The sequence below is a fragment of the Sitophilus oryzae genome, unplaced genomic scaffold (genome assembly GCF_002938485.1).
Source record: "Sitophilus oryzae breed Bouriz unplaced genomic scaffold, Soryzae_2.0 scaffold_1499_pilon_pilon, whole genome shotgun sequence".
Taxonomy (NCBI): domain Eukaryota; kingdom Metazoa; phylum Arthropoda; class Insecta; order Coleoptera; family Curculionidae; genus Sitophilus; species Sitophilus oryzae.
This window is the reverse complement of record NW_022146168.1, coordinates 406,911-425,577: the sequence shown is the minus strand read 5'-3', so window position 1 is coordinate 425,577 and position 18,667 is coordinate 406,911. Positions and strand designations below refer to the sequence as shown.

The window sequence follows — 18,667 nt, the reverse complement described above, 5'->3', positions numbered from 1 at the left end:
AAATCTAGCCCTGTTCAACATAACTCAGATAAGCAATGTAAATAGCAGCCAAGTTAAAAAGAAAACAAAACAAACACAAATGGGAAATTAGTTTCTACGAAGGTATTTAACAATAGTGTGATTAGAACTGATTATATTTTCTTTCTGGGTTGGTATGTGTTTATTATGTGTTAAAAAAAAATCACGATAAATTTATGGCCAAAGATCATATTAAATAACATGGATAACACGCATAGCTCTCAGCAGGGCCGGCTTATCCCTAGTTCAGGGGGTTCAAAGAGGTTCCCAATTTCAGAAAAAAAAAGTTTCGGCAAATACCATGCAATAAAATTTTTTGTAAAAATATTTAGTGACTATACTTATATTTTTTAATATTTAAAAAAAAGGGTTATAACATATTTCGCAGATTATTTTGAGACAGACAGAAAACAAAAAGTGAGTTGTTGAGACAGCAGAGATATTTGTTTAGTTTAAAATACAAATAGGTAATTTGAAAAAAATCTAAACGTGTTATCTAAAACAATAAATAATAAATACCAGTTTATGAATTGAACAATAGAATTGTGACATTTTCAAGTATTAGACATATATCACCGCGTGGTAGAAATAGTTTAAATTACATTAATTTAATTTAATTAAATTCCTTTTGCTCAGGGGTGGATCGACATGTTTTGTTATTTCACCAAAAATTATATTAAAATTGATTCAGCTTGATAGCCACGTGACTTCTGTTTTTTTTTCTCCACTACTTAAAAAAATATATCGAATTAAACAGTTATTTTTAGTAAACGCCACTGCGTTGGTCCATTTGATTAAAGGACGGTGCTTTTTTTTAAAGGTCGATTTTCGCAAACCTAAAATTTGTCAGCATTCATGGAACACAGGGCACAGAGTAGATTTTATCAACGTAAAAATTGCACAATAGTGAAACTGTGCACAAATATTATATTTTTAAAAATCTTTTTAAAATAAGATGATGTAGGGGAAAACCGCTATGAAATGGACGGGTGTTGAAACGGACATTTGTCTTAAGTCCTATTTGATTGAATAGCCGAAACTTTTACGGTTACATTTGGCAACCCCGCGCGCCGCTTCCATTACCACCAAAATTGCGGGCTGAACTGGCTGATCGTGTCTCGGCGGCAAGAATTTTAATATTAGGTGTTAAAAAACTAATTTTCTTTGTGAAAATATCGAACTATGTCACAGGTAAGCTATTGAAATTTTGTCAAATTCAGATTAATAAGTTTAAAACTAAGTTATTATAGTACACAAATGAAGGTTTAGACCGTATAAAATATTTCTCTATTTACACTTTATATTGTCATTTAGTGGTTAAGTGGGTGTTGTCTTGAAATGGACACAAGACGCCGTATTGAAATGGACGTGTCCGTTTCAATACTACATGTCCTTTTCAAGGCTTTGTGACAAGTTTGTTAAGGAATAGTATATAGATAATTTTTAAACTTTTCATTAAAATTAGTTGTTTATTTTTCAGATCAATATTTCTACACGAAAGAAAAGGTTACGACCAGCCAGTGATGTAATCGAAACCGCCGTAAGAGAAGTTTTTGATAAAAATCAATCTATCCGGTCGGTAGCGGCAGCCCATAACTTTTCCAAACCTTACTTAGCTTCAATTTGTAAAAGAGCTAGAACTCAGAAGGAAGATTATCGTCATCGACCTAACATAGTTAATAAACGTATTTTCTCCCTTGAACAGGAAAAATTATTGGTTGATTATCTGAAAACATCATCAAAGATGTGTTACGGTCTCACAACCGTGCAAGTCAAGGAACTTGCCTACCAGTATGTAAAGGCTCAGGGAATTTTACCGAAACCTTGGAAAGAAACGAAGATGACATCAAAAGACTGGCTACTTGGTTTTATGAAAAGAAATTCAACATTAAATTTAAGAAAACCCAGAAAACACTTCTCTCTCTAGAGCGACTTCATTCAATCCAACGAATGTCAGTAATTTTTATAGCAATTTGGAGCGAGCTCTGGAAAAACATAAATTTAAGCCCCATATGATTTGGAATTTAGACGAAACCGGCTGTCTCACGGTTACAAATCCTCCAAAAGTTTTAGCAACTAGAGGTTCAAGACAGGTCGGGCAAGTGACTTCAGTCGAAAGAGGTGGATTTATTAATGCTTCTGGAGGAACAATTCCTCCCGTTTTTATATTTCCCAGAGTGCACTTTAAGGAAATTATGCTGAAAGAAGGGCCTAGTGTCGCAAAAGGAATTTCCAATCCAAGTGGTTGAATGACGGAAGAAGGATTTTTGGATGTGAATTACTTCCACCGGAAGAAACTTAATGATAGTGAACAGTCAAGTAAGAAAGTTCCTCTATGCCAATTTATACCAAGAGAAAACAGAGAACCCAACACTCAACCTCACGAAAACAATAACGTAATAAATAAAGATAATTGTGTCTGTTGCAAGAAAGCGTATCAATGTACCAAAGCAGACTAGTTAAAGTGTTTCTTATGTTCTTCTTGGGCACATGAAACATGTGGTATTCAGGGTATTCGAAATTTTTATTGTAATAACTGCTCTTAAGATATAGTTTGTTTAAATTAAAGTTATTTTTGAAGCAATTAATGTCTTTTAACATAAATGTTCTTTTCATAACCACTACTGTCCATTCCAATACATCGATGTTTTGAAATGGACAAAAGCAACTTTTTTCAAACTTAGATATTACTCCCAATTACAATATTTCCAAAATAAATTTAGTAATATATTTTAAAAGCATATTGATGAAGCTTTCAACCTATGTAGTTTTTAAATCATTTCATTATCGATTAATAATTAATATAACTCCTTTTAATAATATGTCCACTTCATAGCGGTTTTCCCCTAATACATATTATTTTTTGTAAATTTACTTAAGTATATCTTTTTTTTTCAGTGAAAACAGAATGAATTTTGTCCCCTAAAATGGACCGTTTTTTTGTCTACAAGCAAGTTTTTACTTAATACGTTTTGACTGAACAGGTAAGACTGACAGATTTTTATACCCAATTTAACTATATCTGACATATTACCTCAGTAAACCTCTTTGATTTTACACCGCCTATGTAATATAAAATCCGAACATCTTATTAAAATCCATCACTCAGATTTAAATATATATTTTAACCATTTTGAACCTGACCCCAACCTGTCTTGTTAAAACGTAAGAAAGTGATGCCGAAAAATTATCTGAATACTACAATTCAGCTTAGTGATGTATAGTTCATATCAAATAAACTTTTAGTCACGTGATTAAGCTTGACCGGTACAGCGTTGCCCACTTTTACATATTTTCTTTTAATCAAAATATTTCAGAAAACAAAAATAAATGATTTAAAAATATATAAACAGTTATCATTAAGACTCATCTCCTTAACAGCACACAACGGAAATAAAGGGACATTACTACCGCTTTTCCGTTCAAAATATTCTAATAAAGTTGCGATCAGTTTTTTACGGCTATTAAGGCCGCCTCAGACACGCATGCTTTTCGTCCGTTTTGCTTGCACAGTCATAAGTTGCAATGCAACACTGAACGCTGGCAATCCTTCGTACACTCCGTCTTACACTCCGTCTTAAAGTGCAGTTTTCTCTTCAGTCGTCAGTCTTCAGCTTTCAGAATAAACATGGACCGTCAAAAATTAGCTGTTTGTGCAGCAGCAGTCTTGACCATAAAAAAGAAAAAAAAGGAGAGACCCCGAAAAATATGGTCAAAAAAATGGTTGCTTTTGAGAGAAAAATTTACACATATTAATTTGTTGAATGAATTGAAGTTAGAACCGGAAGATTGGTTTAATTATTTACGTATGGATGAAGCAACCTACTCCGAACTACTAAAAATTGTTCGAATCTCGGCCGGGACATAACTTTTTATTTATTTTTTTAACTACTGTTGTATTCTATAGTTTATTTTTGTAGTATAAAAAAAAGAACTATTTATTCTGTTACTTTTTAATCTCCGTTATTAATATAAATTGATTGTTGGTACAATACCTCATTTAATATAAAATAATATTCTACTTTTTCAAATGTATCGGGCCCTAATTGTACCTAAAAGTAATATATTTTTAGGTACAATTAGGGCCCGACTCAACGTTTTCTTCGCAAGCAAGTTGGAACGCGAACGAAAAATCAACCCGCGGCTGATTGCGTTCAAGCCAGTCAATTGACGGTACACGATAAACAAAACGGACGACTTGATGCTTCACACACACCGTCTTGCATAGCAACTTAAGACTGTGCAAGCAAAACGGACGAAAAGCATGCGTGTCTGAGGCGGCCTTTACACTAGCTTGTACACTTCGCACTAAAAGAAGTTCTAAAAAGAACAATGTTCGATTGCAAGGTCTTGTAGTAAAAAATTTTAAGCTTAAAATATCACAACACAATTCATTTAAACCAAAAACTCGTAATACAAAACTAAAGTGACAAAACGAATGACATTGTCAGGAAATAAATAAATAAATGTGGAAACTTGACATTTTTTACAGCAGAGCCACCTGAATTCCCAGCGGGAAATTTAAATTCCAATTAATCAACCCGGCGACGAATATGTTGACATGCTTGGCAACAATGAATTTAAAAATCGCGCCCTCGATTACGTAACTAAAAGTTTAATTGGTACAGACTGTATAGAGTGATAAAGATATTGTGTAAGAGACAATATTGTACAATATTGTAATATTGTAATATTGTAATATTGTAATATTGTAATATTGTAATATTGTAATATTGTAATATTGTAATATTGTAATATTGTAATATTGTAATATTGTAATATTGTAATATTGTAATATTGTAATATTGTAATATTGTAATATTGTAATATTGTAATATTGTAATATTGTAATATTGTAATATTGTAAGATGTTGAGCCAGAAATATTCTTAAACGATAAATAGTATTCTCACTCTGTGCCATTGATTTTTTTATTATTTTGAAAAGTTTTAAAAGCCATACATACACTTTCAATAAGTAGTAAAGGTAGTCGGCCTATACAGGGTGAATTTAAAAAAAGTGCAAATATTTTCAGGGTTGATAGATCTCGATAAAAGAAACATATTTTCTCTATACCTTTTTTCAAATAAGTCCAAAATAACCGAGTTATTTTTGAAAAATTCCAAAAAAAATATTTTTTGCTTAAATTTTGAAAACCACTGCATCTTTTTTGGGTTTTTCTTCTTGTAAATTTACTCTACTACCTATATTGCCATATTATCAGGAAATTATATTATTTATTAACTAAAAACTAAAAAAAATTCCAAATTTTCAAAATATTTTTAAATACAAAATAAAAACAAATGTTAAAGTTCCTAAATCTATCATCTTCCCGTTGTTCTGCCACTGGTTAATTATAAGTAAGACGTATCTGTCGAACTGTAATTGCCTTTTGTTCTAATTTGTTATTGTTTGCCATCTGGTTCTTAACACGGATCTACTAAAATATTTCTGTTTGCATCCTAATTGTTAATTAGCGCTAAAAATTTACAGTAGATACTTACCGGGAACAGCAGCAGATCGGTAGAAATTCCATCATTTTTTGTCTCAATTATCAGCTTTTATTATATCTATATGTTATTATAAATATTTGTCTTTTAAATTATTTCTGTGTATTCCCTGTCATAATAATAGACCAACTTTTATTAACTAGGATAAAATGGCATCCTAAATCTAAATGCAAATCTATACTCTATACTAATATATAAAATCCTTAAGTGACTGACATACTGATTGATCATGATCCTGCTCAAACCACTCAATGTAAGAGGCTCAATTTTGGCATACAGGTTGATTCTAGGGTGTAGAGGTTCGATAAGAAGGGATTTTTCGAAATTCCAGTTCTAAGAGTGAAACCACCCCTCAAATATTACAATATTTTTTATTCAAAAAACGGTCAAGTTTCCGAAAAAACGCTTAAACACGTATATTCTATTTTGTTTTTTAAATATTTTAAGATTTTTTAAAAATGTATACAGGGTGTTTCGAAAAAGCTGGTCATTGATTAATCACGATCCTGCTTAAAGCGCTTGACGTAAAAAGCTGATTTTTGGAAAACAGATTGACTTTACGGTGTAGAGGTTCGATAAGAAGGGATTTTTCGAAACTCGAATTCTAAGGGGGTGAAACTATCCCTCAAATATTAAAATATTTTTTATCTAAAAACCGGTGATTTTTTCGGAAAAACTCTTAAACACGTTTATTTTATTTTGTTGTTTTACATATTTTAAGATTTATTATAAATTTATACAGAGTGTTTCATAAAATATGACCACCAATCACGATCCTGCTTAAACTGCTTGACGTTTAAAGCTGATTTTTGGCAAACGGATTGACTGTGGGGTATAGAGGTTCGATAAGGAGGGGTTTCTCGAATTTCAAATTTCAAGAGGGTGAAAACGGTTTTTTACATATTTTGAAATTTTTTAAAAAATCATACAGGGTGTTCCAAAAAGTTGGGCAACTCAGTAGCTACGATTCTGCTCCAGTTAATGGAAATTCTTGGTTTGCTTTATCATCACCATTACAAATGATTAATTCAACGAACGAAGTCGCGGGTACACGCTACTACTTGTATAATTTAATAAAATTACTGTAAATCACTATAAATAATGCATACAAATAATGAATAATGAACAAAATATTTAAACAAAAATTAATTTCATTCGTTTAATTTCATTTAACTTTCCCACATCACTTTATTTTACCAGATGGGGCAATATGGTTCAAACAAAAAAATCCTAAATTTACTAATGATTACTACGGAACTACTGACTATATAAAAAACCAAAACATCCTTTTTATTGGCTGTGCTAATCTGACTTAAAATATGATATAAACCGCTGGTTTTTAAGCATATTCCGTAACTAATGAACAAACAGAATAATTTATACGTCTTACTAATCTCTGTAGCATTCTAAATCATACGGTTTATCGATATTGAATATCGAATATAAAATAAGCCCACAATAACGCTGAAAATATTTTTCCACAGCAATAAAAGCGTTTTTATTTTTCTCTATTTCGGCTATAATGCTTCTTTATGAACTCTGAAATAGGAAGCCGAATTTTATAGTGGTCATGGGAAATTCATTGAGCAAGACGAGAAGTTCATAAATTTTTCTTTTGTGCTCCAGTGTAAAACTGAACAACCATTAAATTATTAAAAATATTTTTCATTGAAAATAGTGTACCTATCATACGTAGTCCGCATTAATTTAATTTTTTTAATTAATTAACCGGTGGTTAAAAAAATTTCTTGCAAACATGCTCAAAAGTTTCAATTTGACGTAAAAAGATACCACTTAAAATTTGAGCCCTTAATATTAATATTAAGACTGCCCACATCACGTTTTTTCTATTTTCCATAAGAATATCATGGAAAATTTTTTTTGAATTGAACTTTGGCCTCAAATAATTCTTAAACTATTTGGTTTCTCGAAAAAGCATAAGAGACCATTTTTGTAGAACGTTCAATTCTCTACAAAAAATAGGTTAAATTATCTTTTCTATGACGCATGACAGGCTAGCAATCAAATTCATAAGGTGCAGGTATTTTTTTATGGTATTCTTATGGAAAATGAGCTGAGTATTAACTAAAAATGCTGAGTATTAACTGCTGAGTATTAACTCAGATAAAACCGCAGTAGTGCCATTCATCAGAAAGCGAAGTTTGAAAAACTTGAACAGAATCCATCTAGATGGAAAGGAAATAATGCCATCACAGGAAGTAAAATATCTGGGAATAACCCTGGATAGTAAACTTCTCTGGAACAGGCATATTAAGAACATTACCAGCAAAGCCACAAAGGCTCTCATGATATGCAGAAGACAGATGGCGGGAAATAGGTGGGGCTGCGCCCCTAACATTTTGCGCTGGATGTATACCATGATAGTAAGACCCATAATTACTTATGCAGCAGTTGCTTGGTATATAAAACTAGAGCAACGTAAAGCAAGGCAAATCCTGCGCAAAGTACAGAGACTGGCATGTATCTGCATCACAGGTGCCATGAGAACATGTCCAACAGCAGCAATGGAGGTCATTCTAGACCTATCACCACTGCACATTGTCGTCGGTAGTTATGCCAATGCGACAATGATTAGAATGGTCATTGACGGAAACAGTACTGGGAGAATTTTTAGGTCAGGGGCTTGGAACACCCTCAAAAAGAAAATTCCACTTCTCCAACTCCCAGTGGATGACATACCAAGAATTTACAACTTTGAGAAACACCTCACTCTAGTATTGAGTAATAAAAAGGATTGGAAGGAAGAAACGCTTACTCAGCATATAAAAGACCATACCATAACGTGGTATACTTATGCTTCCAAAACCAAAGCAGGGACAGGGATAGGAGTATTTGGGCCGAAAACCAAATACTCCGAACCAATGGGCACCTACCCCAGTATCCTTCAGGCAGAAATTTGCGAAGATGCGTACAATTTATCTTAGATAGGAACTATCGAAAATAGGAAATTGCCATCCTATCCGATAGTCAAGCAGCGCGTAACGCTATCAACTCAGTAACCATCAATTCGAAGTTGGTCAAAGAATGCCTAGAGAAGCTCAACAAATTAGGCAAAGAAAATAAAGTCCTCCTACTCTGGGTGCCTGCTCACCAAGGGATAGAAGGCAATGAAAAAGCAAATGATCTAGCTAGAAAAGGAGCGAACACTCCACTAACTGGACCAGAACCGTTCTGTTTTCCAAACGGGAACCAACAGAAAGCGGAACTGAAGAATCTGGAAGACTCCATCCGTAACTTGGAATGGGTGTCCTCCAACGGTCTAAAACACTCGAAAAAGTTCCTCAGAACATATGACCGAGAAAAATCAAGTTGATTGATTCAAGTAAAAAACTTGATTCAAGTAAAAACAATCTTCGGATTGTCACGGGGTTTCTAACAGGACACTGTCTCCTCAACGAACACCTCAGTAGGCTTAAACTGAGAAACAACGGCGAATGCAGATTTTGTGGGGAAAATGGGGAAACACAAGAACACCTTATCACTAAGTGCGCCGAGACGACGACCATTCGTGCCATGAACCTTGGTACGTCTGATGTCGAGGATGGAGAGCTGTCCTCTGTGGAGCCATCTCAGATACTGGCTTTTGTTAAAGCTCTGAGACTGTATGATGAAAGGGGAACACACAATAGATCTATAAGGTCGCGGTGATTAACTCCCCTCCTAAACATTCTACATTCTACATTCTATGAAAAATAGAAAAACATGATGTGGGCAGTCTTAATATTAATATTAAGGGCTCAAATTTTAACTGGTATCTTTTTAATAAAAATAAGTTAATTCCACATAATTTACCTCAATAGAAAAGGGCCAGCCATATGCCATATAATTTTCTTATTGCGCTCCTTCCTGAGTATCTAGTTAAACGCACGACCCTGTATACTCGGGGTTGATGTGTACAGGGTGTTCTATTTTTGAGTGTTTTATGGGCTTTCTCGTTTACGAGTAGAGACAGATTACCTATAGATTTGTCCTAGTCCGGGCGGGCTTAGTTCCTAAAATACAGGACGAATTCAACCAGACAATTTTGCTATGGATAAATGGTTGTCGATCATAGTTATTGATATTTTGCACTTATCAAATCTACCGAGAATAGCTCTTTGTAAACATTCCTTCTTTTGTTTAAAATACCGGCGTTTCATATACTCAGTCTTTTTGTAAAAAGCCGTATTAGATTTGGACATAACCTATCCCAATATAAACGACAATACGCACCACCCAGATACCATCTTTATCCGCCATCGCTCTCTGCTCTCTCTGTTAAATTTTATTAATCCACTTAAGTCGTCGTAAAATTTATCGCCCTAATTAAGTCCTTTTGGCACTACTACATTAACCATTATTACGACATAAATGTCAGGCAAATGACCTGCATAGAAGTCGGCCGTAGAATTTATGTGTCGTCGAAAAATTAAACCAAACCCACATCATGATTAGCGGTGTCACTAGACTGGGACAATATCTTCCGAATGGGAGGAATTTTAGAGGCTAATAAAGATTTATGTTGGTGCGTGTTGGTGGTAGTTTTGTTTTGATCTGATAATAACAAATAGTAAATTGAAAAATTTAGAAAAAATATTTTATAGAATTTCTCCTTCATTTTTTCTTTCTCTTTTCTCTTCTTTTTCTTTTTCTTTTTCTTTTTCTTTTTCTTTTTCTTTTTCTTTTTCTTTTTCTTTTTCTTTTTTTTTCTTTCTTTTTTTTCTCTTTCTCTTAATCTTTCTCTTTCTCTTTCTCTTTCTCTTTCTCTTTCTCTTTCTCTTTCTCTTTCTCTTTCTCTTTCTCTTTCTCTTTCTCTTTCTCTTTCTCTTTCTCTTTCTCTTTCTCTTTCTCTTTCTCTTTCTCTTTCTCTTTCTCTTTTTCTTTTTCTTTTTCTTTTTTCTTTTTCTTTTTCTTTTTCCTTTTCTTTTTCTTTTTTCCTTTTTCTTTTTCTTTTTCTTTTTTTCTGTTTCTTTTCCTTTTTCTCTTTCTTTTTCTTTTTCTTCTTCTTTTTCTTTTCCTTTTTTTCTTTTTCTTTTCTTTCTTTTTTCTTTTTTTTCTTTTTTTCTCTTTCTCGTTCTCTTCAAACTTAATGGTAATGCCAAAGAAAAACCTTGTCCTCAAAACTTCCTTAAAACTATTATTTTTTTACAATATTAGTAACAAAAAGATTATTTATAGAAAAATCGTTATTTACTCCTAGATAAGATTAAGTATTAAATTATTAATGTAAATCCTACATAATCCGTCAAAATAGTACAGAATTGAACCTGTTTCTTTTGAAAAACCTCTGTAGTAATCTGTTTGTTTTCTTTATCCAGTTACGTGCTGGATAAGCCATAATATGATCGAAAGAATAAAACAAAATCTGTGCTTGCTTGTAAAATAATACACTTAGATTGGATATTTTTTATTATTTACTGAATTGTAAATTTCCTAAATGATTGACAAAATGTAGAGTATAATGCTAATCCATAATAATACAGATTGTTACAACAGAGGTTTAAAAAAAATTGACAAGCCTACTTTAAGAGTCCATTTCACTAGTTTGAAAAAGTAGCAAAATAAGCGTTCGGCATTTAACGTTTTATGTAAAACTGGCTAGGTATTTTTACACAAATAAAGAAGGAAATTAAAGATAAAGGATTATACTATATCCGTATTGTAGTACATTTATAGACAACTTTTTTTATTATTAAGATTTTGATGGTCAAACATCAACAAAATATTCCGTATGTTTGGACTAAATTTTCTCGAAAATAAAGACATATTTTAAAAATCCGTTACAATACGGAAATAGATTGCAGTTTTGTGATTACAGTGATACATAATTTATATGGTTTTGTAAAAAATAGCTCGCTATTTTATGGCAAATGCTGAAGCTCTGCAATCCTTAATCAAGCCTTAATAAAATCACGTGTGTTTGGAATTTTGAGTGTGACTTAACACGACAGGATCGGGCTAAGCCTTAGGCAGATTTCTGAAATATATATATTTCCTTAGGCCACACATCCGCTTTACCCGACCCCTGAGAGCGACCTGAACAGTATAGCGTAATAGACTCTTAAGAAAAAAAAACTTTACTGATTCAATATATCCTGTTATAAAATTAGATATCTTTAATAATTATAAGTTACAAAAGATGCATGTGTTTATACAGGGTGTGTTCATATATCTGATGCGTGTCAAATACTCGTCAGCGAGTAATGGTAGTAGTAGTAGTGCCACTGTCTGTTTCTGCAGTAGATGATCTGCTTTTGGTTTGTACAACTGTAATAAATATAATTTTAGTAATAAGTAGGAATATAATAAGTATTTTAGCAAGATATGAAAATATAATTATTTAAAAAAGTTTCAGTGTATTTTTTTCACAGCGCGGTGTATTTAATCAAATGATATTACAGTTTTAAATACCTGACTTAATGAATTTGCTTAGTATAATAGAAGCAAACATCTATCTAGCGTGACATTGAGAATCGAATTTTTATTAATCTTCAAATATTGATCATCGTACTTGTGGCGCCAAACGCTTATAGAACAGAAAAAAAAACAATTTTTTTGCCTCCTATGGATTTCGATATTTACCTAGAAAAATTTATATGTCTTTATTATTACTTTATTCAGAATATTTTCCTGCACGTCATTCTATATATACTCAGATGCAAAAAAAACGCAGCGGAGAAATTTTTGGTCAATTTTAGTAAGTGTTATGTTTCTGTTATTTTTTACCCTAACTTTAAAACACCCTGTGCAATAATTTAGTTTTGAATAATTTTCAATTCAAACTAACGATATTAAAGAAAACATCTGTAATAATCAAGTACACCAAACAGAAAAAAAATTGTAAAAAACCTAATACATCATATTGCCTCCCTTAGCTGTTATAACTGCCTGTATACGTTCCTTACACTGTCATTGTGGCTGCATATATCATATTGCGATATGTTTTCTCATTCTTCTTTAAGGAGTAAGCGAAGTTCATTTAATGAAGCTGGTAGCGCCTCGCGATCTCTAACCCTCCTGCCGAGCATTTCCCAAACATCGAACATGATGAACAGTTCATAGTGGTTTATAGTTCACAATAATCTCCAAAGCCACCTTGTCATATTGACACTGTCTCCTCAATGAACACCTCAGTAGAATGAAGCTAAGAAACAACGGGGAATACAGATTCTGTGGGGAAAATCTATAAATACCAGTGTTAACCCCCATTCCATACCCATTCTTCATTCACAAAATCTGAAATAGTTTCGATATCATTATCTACCAAATTTAAAGAAATATACGTATATAAACAATGTAGATTGAAAAAAAATGGTATGAGTATAAAGACCGATAACATTTTTATCGTTTTATCTCCATTTAGAGATGGAGGAATCTTATATTTTCCTTCATCGAACAAAACTTTTAACAACTCTATCGACTTCCCGCTATACGACCGGGTTTTTGCCGTCTATACGGCTGCTGATTCCGCTGATGCGAACGAATTGTTTTTCTTGTTTTGGAACAGTCGAAAGTCGTCTGCTTATGTCAGTTCACTATAGCGAAAACTAATCTAATTGGAGTAAAATTTTAGTAGTTTTTAGTTGGTAAAAGCGCGGTAGTTTTAACCTTTTTGTGACGCCGCGAATCCTGGCTCAATGCCATAAAGCATTTTTCTTCGGGACGTTGTTGGTATTGATTAGGGCAAAATCGCAGCTTAGTTGTTGACCACTATTACGATTATTTATACAGTATGTGCCAGAAATATATTAAAACTGTTAAATAAAACATATTTTCGAATTCATATTTGCAATTATAATTATAAAATTGAGATATTTCCGATGGATCTGCGTCTATGAAAGGAATTTGAAGAATGACTACAAAACACTTTTAAATAAAAGCAATATATTTTATAGATCTCTACCTATATATACAAGTGACAGAGAGTCTACGTGGACTTGACGAGTATGTCACCGTAAAACACACTCTGCTCACTCTTTACAGTGGTTACACGCAATTTGTCAAATTTTTATGGACGGGATGCATCGTCTAATTTTTACGAGAAACATCGATTATAACGGTAGCAGACCGAGCTTGGACAACAGTGCAGTCGTTATCGGTAAAATAGTTGTGCAGTTTTATTGTGCTTCTTCCTAATTTTTTAATTTCTATAAATTTTATGTCTCATTTACGTGGAAAAACACTGAAAAAATTAAACTGATGGGTATTTTTAAAACTTTTGTATAAGTAATGTTTTCTAAAATATTTATGGCACGCCTATGAATCGCCGGCTAACAGAGAATTTTGTCCCTCCTACGGCTGCCCCATAGCTCCAGAACGAATTGACGTACGACGTACTGTAAAATTTATTGCATTCATAATTCTGTAGTATCTGATACACCACTATTTATAAAAATATTTTGTTATTCAAACTGAAAATAGTAGATAGTATAAAACAAATCTATCTTAAATTAATTTCAAAATATTTATTATAAATAAAATATTATAAATTTCGTATATAACATTTTTAATATATTAAAACATGTTACAAAGTTAGCACAACAAAGTTAATGTACTAAAGAAAATAGTTAAAGGCAAATGTGATTTTTAAGGCTATAATGTATTGTTTTAACTGGTACAATACCAGTACAATATTATGTTTCTGTACTGGTACAATACTACTAGAATATTAGTATTATAATTTATACTTCAGTTGAACACATACTTTTTCTATTTTTACATCTATTGTGATTCTTTCTGATCTCCTCTAGGCTACATTCTTCAGTCCTATCCTTTTCAGAAAGTCTGACGACTTTGAGACTGAATCCTCCATATATCTCTTTATCAATGTCCTATCATTGCCTAATACCTACCAAAAATCGCACATTTGCAAGGCTATCTCACTGACATAAAATTTGTTCTGTCCTTTCTTCTTGAGATTGACAAAATCTGCACATGGTTTAATCCCTCAATCAGCTTTAGATGCATATTAAGCTTACAACGCACTGTTAGTAGACCCAGTACAGCTGTGACAGTTTTTCCTTATCAGGTCTGCCGTAAATTATGGCGAATGTCCTATTGATGTGAATGTCTCCATCATTCTGTAGATTTATAGGCCATCCACTGTTTTGTGGTTATTCTCCTTTGGCTCGTCCTTTTCGTTGCTGTAATACAGAAAAAAATGAAAAGTTAACCACGTTGAACATATTTTGACACAAAATAGCTATCGGTATAGTAAAACATAATATTTTTGTTTTTCTATATGTCGTTCGATATTAATTAGAACAGCCCGACTAATTTGAATTTTCTTCTTTTTGGTGTGGAATACCGCACCAAATTAACGAGTATCTGGTTTCAAACTGGGGATTTTCCCGGGAAACACAAAGAGGTGTTTGTTTGAGCTGGACATTAGCGCCGATACGTTATAGTTGCGGCAAGACGATCGCGCTAGAATCGAGACCATTTCTCGGAATCTTCAACAAATATTTTCTATCGGAATTATTTAGGCTACGATACCCAAATTTGCTACTGGCTCAATACTAGGTCTGTTGGGTGTGACATTTATTGTTTTATAATTATTATGGTGCCGTGCGAGAACCAAGTCATTATAATTAGGCAAAAAAATTATTATGCTAAAGAAATGTATAGTTAAAACATGTGACCAAAAATGTTTAGCCGACCATACCAACAGGTATGGTAGGCTATTAAGATCGGCAAGAAACAAGTTTTTTCAATTTCACTCAAAATGAGTTATTTGGATCATAAATGACCTAAATACAAAATATTTTCATGGTGTCTGTCTGTCTGTCCGTCTGTAACACGATAACTCAAAAACCGCTAAACCGATTTTAACCAAATTTGGCACAAAAATACTGTAGCACCCGAGAATCTGGCCATTAGTTTTTGATGGGGGTGGGGGGTTGGTAAGGGGATATGGGACGGGGTTAAAAACTTTAAAAAATCGTAACTCCAAAATTACAGTAGCTAGCGAAACGCGGTTTTCAATTTAAGATTAGGAATAATATTTGCAACAAAATTTGTAATAGAATCAAAATCAGTCAGTTGCAGTTTTTGAGATAAAAAAAATTGGAAAAATTCCTTTACTTTGAAACTAAAAGAACTGCCTACCAACTTTTTATTAACATATTTTAGTATGGGCGGCTATACGTGCCTCCCGGCGCCAATTTTTTAATTCTGAAATAAGTAATATTAAAACGAATTTGCTTCATAATGTTTATTCTGTGAAGTTCCTTAATAAGATTGGTTGATAGCCACTTGTAAGACTGACTCATTAGTGTGCCAGAGGAAGATGCTCCATCCTCTTGGCGATTCCAAAAGAAATAGTGCATTTAACGTTGTGAGTACCTAAAAACGTAATCTAAATGTACGATTTAACGAATATAAAGATTAAGAAGACAATCCAAGTCTAAAAATCTTTTAGTGTCTCTCTTATAGTGTGACGACGTCATATCGTTCTTTGACGTCATTCTTCCAATCGCCATGTGATGCAATCTTGTTTTTCCATCCACTTCCAAAAATAGCTGTAGTCGGCGGCTTTGGGTCAATGGAGAGTCCGCCGCCGACCACCGAATCGATACATCTATGAAATATTTATAAAGGCCAAAAGGTTTTTGGCACAAGATCCTGTTTTTGTTGAGGCGAAGTGGGGTTCAGGGGGAGGGTAAACGATAGTAGAGGGTTGATGGAGGCGTTTGATGTTTAGAGTGATAAAGAATGTTAGAAACATAAAAGAGGTTTTTTAATTCAGTATAATATAAATAAATGTATTGATCAGGTATCCGTAGAGGTTAGTGATCTATGGCTATCGCTTTTTTGATCTTAATAAACATAACATAATTAAAAACTAACAAGAAAAAAATCATATACAGAAATTAAAGCTTTTTCGTTTAATCTCATTAAGCAATTGTTATCTGGTATTAATTATTGTGGCAAACCTAGTACTGAGTGGCAATTTAAACATTAATAACATACTTTTATAACAAGTGCATATAGTATATAAATACTTGGGACATGAGATCGGTATTAGAAGGAATAATCAGACACACGAAATTCTACGAAAAATAGGTTTGCCGTGGGCGGCATTCGGTAAACTAAAGCATATACTGAGATATGATCTTCCAATATGTTTAACAAGAATGGTCTTTAACCAGTGTATCTTACCTGTCCTCACGTATGGAGCTGAAACACTTACTTTGACAAGAAAGAACATACATAGAATACAGGTCATGCAACGGAAAATGGAAAGGTCCATGTTGGGAGTTACACAGTTACACTTAGGGATAAAATACCCAATCATACCATACGAAATCGAACAGGAGTCAGAGATGCGGTGATATCTGTCTTACATTTTAAATGGAATTGGGCAGGATATGTGGTAAATATAACAGATGGACGATGGACATAGAGACTTGTGGAATGGAGACCAAGATACGAGGCCTATAGGAGCAGAGGACGACCTCCTAGTCGATAGATGATATTAAGAGAGTGGATGGAAACTGGATTCAAGTTGGACAAAATAGAAAGAAATGGCTAGAGCTCAGGGAGGCTTTTGTTCAGCGCAGTGGACGCAATAAGCTAAATGATGATGATGATGATGATTAATGATTGTTAAGTAATTTGCAGTTTGACTTGGTTTAACAGAATGCCAAGGGTTTATAATAGACGTATAAAATAAATTTTATTTTATAGAAAGATGACTTTACATTTTGCACTGTTTGACTAAATAAAAAAGCATTTTTGTAGATTGCTGAGTCAATTAGAGGCAATCTTGTCGCTCTGAACATTGCTCTATCTTTATCTGGACCTATTTATAGAGCTTTTGAGTGGGTTGCCGGTTTAAAGAGGATTATGGCTAGTAGTGAATAGATAAAAGAACGCGATTTATGAATTGGCATCGCTTCGTTTGGAACTAGATTGCTAAATGCTCTTTTATGGTCTCGTTCTTTTCATTCAAATGGCACTTAGTTACAATTTCGAATTGTTCGTTTTTACGACCATAGTAATGAACGTTCGTTACAATGTAGTTCTGATATTTACTACAATAATGTTGCGTAATGCTAGAATTAAATTAGAAAATGTTTAAAAAAAGTAGTCAGTGTTTAAAGTCAGTAAACATAAGAACAGAGAAAAGTCACGAAAAATCTTAATTGATCAAATCTATTTCTCCAAAGTTCCTTGACTAAAAACTAGTATATAATATGTCATTCCATTCAGAATATCATTTTCTATCAAATAAAGTAAAAAAATACTAAAAGCTATCATTTAAAAATCAAAATTGTAATTGAATACGTCAATAAACCCCGATTTATGTCATTTACTGACATATCAAATTTGCTTTTTTATACAAAAAATAAAAAAGTTATATCCACTTTTGAAAAACACCCGGTATAGCGACCTTAGCTCTATATCCCCTAAGGCTTGGGTAGCGAAAATATTCAATTATTTTGGTTTAACCTATATTTTAGTCTTCACCAAGCAATTAGCCATTTACTTTTATAATTAAAAATTTAGACATACATATATGTAATTATACGTCTGTGTTTATACTACAGCCCTTATAAGGACGACGCGATCGAATTTCTTGCCCAACCCTTTGCTTGTATTTAGCACTAAACTTAACAAGCGTGAACAATGACCCATTGTTAGAAAAATATCTCCAAGTATTAACTTCATCACGAGGGACGACTAAATCATTCATTATCATTAAATTATCATAATTTTTAAGAAGAGACGTACTATAATGTTCTACAGGTTTGTTTAAATCTTTAAAAAAGCACTTCATAAATAATATATATGGGTGCAGTATAATTATACTTACTAAAATCCTAATATTAAAAAAATCTATAACAATTGGAGATACATTTTTTATTACAATTAATAATAATAAAATATAAACCTGGATTTATACTTAATTAAATTATTGACTTAGTAAGATTATGGAATTTAGCTTAATTTTCTACGTAATTTCTGACTCTATCCATTTTTTCCACCGTATTGAAAATTTTTGTTTGAAGATCATTATACTCTAAACGCCTTATGGTGCGTTTAGACGTGAGCACCCACGCACTGATCCTCCGCGAATGCTCAAGTGTAAACGGCTGTGCGCGCACGCTCACTCTGAATCTGTCTGTGCGCGAGCAA

General features: G+C 32.9%; 1 protein-coding gene across 1 annotated transcript; it reads left to right on the top strand.

Moving 5' to 3' along the window:
- The first annotated feature begins 1,032 nt into the window (after positions 1–1,032).
- Positions 1,033–2,388, top strand: LOC115877798. The gene is made up of 2 exons (XM_030894112.1): positions 1,033–1,209; positions 1,499–2,388. The coding sequence occupies exons 1-2, from the start codon at positions 1,201–1,203 to the stop codon at positions 1,943–1,945; spliced, it is 456 nt and encodes a 151-aa protein (XP_030749972.1). The 5' UTR covers positions 1,033–1,200; the 3' UTR covers positions 1,946–2,388.
- Positions 2,389–18,667: the final 16,279 nt, after the last annotated feature.